Below are 6000 nucleotides of genomic sequence, written 5' to 3'. Positions count from 1 at the left end.
ACTCCGGGCTGGCCCCGGCCCCGCGGGAGCGGCGGCGCCCTGGGGGAGCGGCGCGGGGACGAGCGCAGGCGGCCCCGGACACTTGGCGCGCCCGGAGGCGCCGGGAGCGGAGGAGCCGCCCGCGGGGCCGCCCCGAGCCCGCTCGCCGCCGGCAGCGGGGCGCGAGGGGCGCCTCCTCCTTGGGCGAGCGCTCGGGCGCTCGGCTCGCCGCGGGAGCCGCGGGTGGAAACATGGGGAAAGTTGGAAGTTGCCTCGTTACTTTGGCCGGACTTTGGCTGGCGGCGGCCGCGCAGACGTTCACAGGTAAGAGGGGGCACTCGGGGGCTCGGCGGGACGAGGCGGTGCCGGCGGCGGGACGGGGCTCGCCCGGGTGGCTTCCCCGCCGCCCCGGAGGCCACGGGGAGCCCTGGCCGCGGCCGGGAAACTTGTGCGGGGCTCCGGGCGGCTCCGGCCGGCGGCGCCCGGCGGGGAAGCGGCTCCTCGGGCGCTCCTCGTTGTTTTTGTTTCTTTCCTCTCTCACTGAAGTCTCAGCTTGGCTCCTGCCTTAGTCCGGGATCCCCCGGCGCGCCTCCCGCCTTCCCACCCCGTTCCTAAACCGCGGTTTGGGGCTCGTGGGGATAAGTTTCCTGCGCGGCCGGGAGCAGCCCGCGGCGCTTCCCCCGCGGGGAGGCAGCCGGGCTGGGGAGCGCGGCGGGGCTGCAGTCCCCGCCAAACGCTCGTGTTAGCGGGAGGCCGCCCGCCGTTGTGCGCTAGGGAGCCGAGCTCACGCACGTTAGTCCTATAACTCATTAGTATCGGAAATGCAGGGTTGAGGGTTCAGCACGAGTGGTGTAAAGTCAGGCTGGGGCAGCTCTCCTTCCTCCTCCTCCTCCTCCTCCCGGGCTCCTGGAGTGCCTCGCGCGTGGGAAACGTCCGCGCAGCGCTGAGGAGCAGCCCCACGCGCGGGCCGGGTTTTGGGGCTGCGGAGTGAAGCGCGAGCAGCTCGGCAAGGTCCCCGGCTGATTTAATGTCCTGCGCGCACAGTTGTTTGAAATGTGTAATTCCAGCACCCCTGAAGTGCCAAGGAGGAGACTACAGGCGTGGGTGAAACTGCAGAGGATGTCCCTGAATGCAGGCCGTGGCCTGCTTTCCGTCTCTGCATGTGTATGCATATATGCTAAATACTAAGTGTAAAGATCATTTGTGAAGATGAATGTACAGATTTGTTTGTATTGACTGGCGGCACTCACTCGGAACAAAATTGATGAATTTTCCATTTTTGTAGTTTACCCTTTGAAGTGTGTGCCTGGGAGTCATTTTTGCTCAGGGGAGAAATTTGCTGTTGCTTTTGTTAAAAGCTTGGTGCATCAGTGTCAGGGAAATTAAATTACAGAAAAGTCTGTCCTCGAGTTGCGCAGTTAGCTTTTGTAATAGCTGTCCCCTGTTGCAGATGGGGGTTATATGGTCGAACCTATGGAAGAGTAAACAAAAATCCCAGCTCCACACATGTTCTAAGCAAAGAATAGCAGTGGGTCAGTTAAGTAATTTTTGGCATTTCTATCTCCGTCTTTATTTTTACCCTTTACTAAAATTACCGGTTTATTTTTACAGAGCTTCATTCTAGTGTTACCTTCAGCTATTGTGTTGAGTTTTTTATTCAGAAGAAAATCATACTGAAAAATCAGATCTTGGCTTTTTAAAGTCAGGAAATTTTCACGTAATCTTTTGAAAGCAGCTTAACAGTTAATAACAATGTGATTTTGTATGAATCCCTAACTAAAGATTTTAAGATCATCAAGAAGCAAATGGTATCAAGAATTTGAAATCAAGCAGCAAAAACCACAGCAGCTTTTTATTCAAAAAGTTTTAGAAAGGAGCTGAGGTGTTTCTGGAAGAGTGGAGGAGTATATATGTGTGTGTTTCCCCTCCCCCCCCCCCCGAGAAACTCTGCTGTATCTAATTTAGTAGTTTGCGTTTATAATTGTAGTGTAAATGTTAGTACGAGGGCCTGTGCGGCGCCGCAGGAGTTGCTGAAAGGGGCAGCGCTGGGGTGGTGGGAGCTCCCTCCTTCCTCACCTGCGCGGGCTATTCCGGCTGGGGAAGGCCATCCATTCCCACAAGGGGTTTTGGGTCAAACACAGAGATGAGGAAAGTCAGAAGGGACATTGTAAGCCTAAACGCAAGGTTTTATGTAAAATGAAGGGTCTGGGTGTGATGAGTTCTGTCAAACACCAAAATGGGTACCTGAAATTGAAGGTGAGAGGATGTGTAATAGAATTCAAAAACTGCGTTTTTATAAAGGCCTCATGTTTCTGATAGATTTAAATTTGCCCACAGCCATATGAAATTGGTGCTTTTTGCTTACAACCTGAGCCTGACCCAAGGAGGCCTATTATTAAGCTGTTTTATTCTCATTTTTTATAGAAGGTGACTAGAAGGTTGTATGTGAGGATGTTCTTTCTGTTATTTTGCTTTGACTTCAGCTTTTATTCCAAGTAGGAATAAGCCCTACTGAATGGTGGCCTACAAGTGCTTATAGAGGGCTGCAGGTAACTCGGGACAATTTTGAGCAGAAAAACAGGAGGGGGAAATACTTACAGAATTTTCAAATGACTTTTCCTGGTGACTAATGAAGTTTTTATAGAAGTCTGCAAAATATTTTGTAATAAAAGTATAAATACAAAATATAAAAATACTTCATTCTGAATATGTACAAGGCTGTGCTTTGTGTTTATATTTTCCTTCTTGGGAGTAGGCACCCTGCACACAGGGAGCAGTTTGACTTGCTGAGGCTCAAACTTGCTGTGATACTGCTGATTAGTTTGGGCACTGCAAGAGGGAAAGTAAAAGGAGAGAAGATAGATTAAATCTTTAGTGCTCTGCAACCAGGGAAATATAAAGAAAATAAAAAGTTTCTGCTACCATCAACTATTTTTTAAAGTTTTCTTTCAAATTTGTCAGAGCCCTGTGTTTGTTAGTGTTTGGTGGTGTAGCCTTTCTGATCACTTTACCAGCACAGAGCTCGAGCTGTGTGTATATCTCATTTTGACAGATTCCGCTTTTGCCTGCATTGCTCATTCCACCTGCTTCCCTCCCTGTCCACTCATCCATCCAGTCCTGCTTCCCGCGCATCCTGAGGGAAGTGACATGCGCCAGGGAAAATGCAGCTTTATTAGTGACTCACATGGTTGTCAGCTCATCAGACCCCAGCTCTTCCGAATGAAGTCCATAGTGTGGAGTCGAATGAGCTCTGGGAAAAGTTTCTCAAACCAAACTCCTCACTGACGAAAATTTTTGCTTGGTGCTACTAGAGCTGCTATTTATATCAAGCAATGATTTGATTTGTGTTTTACACTTAGAAGTATTCCAGATTAAAGCAGTCTAGCAAATTACGTAGTGTGTTGAAGAATCAGCTTCCACATATGTATTTTTTGAAGCACTCCTGACAGTAGGAAGCTGATGAAAGTAACTGAAGTTGGAGTTTGCCTGTAAACTGGGAAGCTTCACGCTCTGCTAAAGTTTATATGTGCCATATAAACGTGAGTTTGGGCTTCTAGTCTTGTTCTTTGGCAGTGTCACAATTTCTCAAGAAAGAAAGTGATTGTATTTTTCAGATATAGCTATTCAGATCTTGCTCTGGTGTCACAAGTTAATAATGAAACCACATCAGAAATCAAACCCTACAGAATGTTACGAGGATGTAATGACATTGAAAAATTCCTGTAATGTTTCTTTGGTCTCACAACTCAGTAGACTTCAGAATCTGCGCAAAAAACAAATTACAGAGCCCTGAAATAACTTAGCAGCACTTTTTTTTTTTTTTTTTGATAAATAACATACATAATACTCATGGAAGTTGCTAGATTGGCATCTAGAAAGTCCAAATCCTCAGATAATTCACAAACTGTGTTAGAACAGAGTGAGCGAACTTCGTCTGACTAATGCCATTCGGGCCTGACCTGCAAAGCTGTGGAGGTGGTTTATTTTTTATGCCCACTCAGTCATACGCTGAGATGATCAGCAAATGTGTCAAGCAGGGTAGTTACCAATGGCCAGTTTAATGCTGAGATAACTGGTGCAGTTCACACCAGTTAGAGTTGCCCTTTGGAAGACGATGGACACTGACTTGGCTGAACAAGTCCACTGTGTTGTGGGATCGGGGTCTATGAATGGACCCTATTTTGCATGTTCCAGTTTTATGCTGGAGGAAATGGCATTTGAGAAGAATAGCTTGTGCCTAAAGCTCTTCAGTACCCTTGTCAAAAAACTCTTTCAAGGTAGTTCTGTAGCTAGGTTGTGAAAAGTGCTTCCCTAGAAAATGATGTGCATTTGGGAGCATCTCAGCCAACACTCGTGACATTGCAAAGAATTAGTTCTGAAAACGCTCCCAAGAATAGGTTATTTTTGTTAATGTGTGAATGTGCGTAAATTTTCTTAATTCTCATTTTTAAAAGCAAAAATTGAAAGGGTCTTACTTATTTCATGTGATTATTTTTTATCGATAATTTCCAGACTTCTATTTCTAATAATAGTAATAAAAAAGTATAGTGTTACCACCATATTAAAAAACATTTCTAAAAGACAGTTTGGAGTGTGTGATGCTATATTTTTATAGAAAAGCTTAATAGTGAATTCTGCTGCGTTGCTTTTCCCCGCCAGTCTTTTCACATGCCACTTTCTGGTTTCATAATCCAAGAGCTTCCTTTCATTGTGTGTTGCTGGATTTGCCTGCTGTGATCTACTGCTGATCACTAGGTGTAGCTGCATCTCTAAATCCACTTTTCCAAGCACAGAAAGATGAAGGGCTGTAAACTAGCCTTTCTGAATGTGGATATATTTGGAGTTTGGGAGGTGCGAGGATGCTTGATGAATTTTTGTGACCTGAAGTATTTCAGTCCCTTGGTGGCTTGTTAGCAGCAGGTCAATATAATACAAATTAACTTGTGATTATGTGCAAAAAGGCTCATTTCCATATCTGTGCTACTGTTCGACAGGAGGAAGAAAGAATGTTCTTATATAATAAAATACAGAAAAATGCTTCAAATTACAAAGGAATTGTTAGCCCTTTCCTAGTGGTTTAAATGCAGTGGAGATTACTGCTACAGAGATCTGAGAAGGTCTTAACCATTTGACTGATGCCTACCTCTCTTAAATAAAAGCTCATGTGCTGTGTGAGTGTAGCTTCTCAATGCATTGTGAGAAGACTTCTGCTCCATTTAAGAAAATTTCTTTTTGGAAGTGGTGGTGTATGCTGGTGGTGTCTGCACTCTTGGGAAATACTGAGCATTGAGTTAGTTTTTAAGCTTTAATGTTACTAGGAATTGTGGTGGATGAATCCCTGCCCATGCTTTAAAAATGGAGACCAGAGTTTATTTTTTTCCATATCTGACTGACACATTTTTATGTCCAGGGTGAGACACAGCCGTGTCTGAGCCATTTCACTGCACTGTGACCCTTTGCCAATTAGGGAGCAATGGCAGGAAGCAAAGTAAGATCTGCCCAGATGAAAGATGGGTAGTATTAGAAGGAAGAAGTTGTGAAGACGGGTTGGAGGTAGGGCCTTTGGGGACAGGGGTGGGAAGGAAGGGCAGGCAAGACTTTCGGCAAGAGTGTGAAAGACTGACATGTTCTCAGAAAAGAAAATGCTCTATAAATGCTCTGAAGTCTTAAAAAGTCAGTTAAATTGCACCTGGAAAGCACAAAAGGATTTATATTTAGTCACATTTTGCTTAATTTTGAAGCATTTTTTTTTATATCTTATTAAAGGCTTCAGTGTATCTTCTGACAGCTTTATGTGGCAATAGTTGGTTATCTTTGCAGTTACAGATTCATTACCTTCATTATACTTTTTTTTTTTCCAGTGGAAAGGTGTGAACCCAACATTTTCTTTGTGCCTTATTTTCTAGGTGCCCTATTTCTATGTGCCCTCCTGATTTGGAGAGCAGCAGTGCTTGGTAACAGTAGGTTTTTCTGAGGGGGAGTGTGGAGGGTGGTGTCACTGCAACCTCCCTCCTTCAGGGC

General features: G+C 45.5%; 1 protein-coding gene across 1 annotated transcript in view; it reads left to right on the top strand.

Moving 5' to 3' along the window:
• The first annotated feature begins 230 nt into the window (after positions 1 to 230).
• The window catches only part of PTPRM (protein tyrosine phosphatase receptor type M), a 423056-nt gene continuing 417286 nt past the window's right edge, over positions 231 to 6000 (top strand). Inside the window, exon 1 of the mRNA XM_088524079.1 lies at positions 231 to 303. Within this exon, the coding sequence (XP_088380205.1) occupies positions 231 to 303 (73 nt within the window). The remainder of the gene's footprint in view (positions 304 to 6000) is intronic.

The sequence above is a fragment of the Tinamus guttatus genome, unplaced genomic scaffold (assembly GCF_059628265.1).
Source record: "Tinamus guttatus ecotype Peru unplaced genomic scaffold, ASM5962826v1 Tinamus_guttatus_pri_ptg000203l, whole genome shotgun sequence".
In the NCBI taxonomy this organism is placed as follows: Eukaryota; Metazoa; Chordata; class Aves; order Tinamiformes; family Tinamidae; genus Tinamus; species Tinamus guttatus.
The sequence above is the reverse complement of the archived record's forward strand: the minus strand, read 5'-3'. Positions and strand labels throughout refer to the sequence as shown.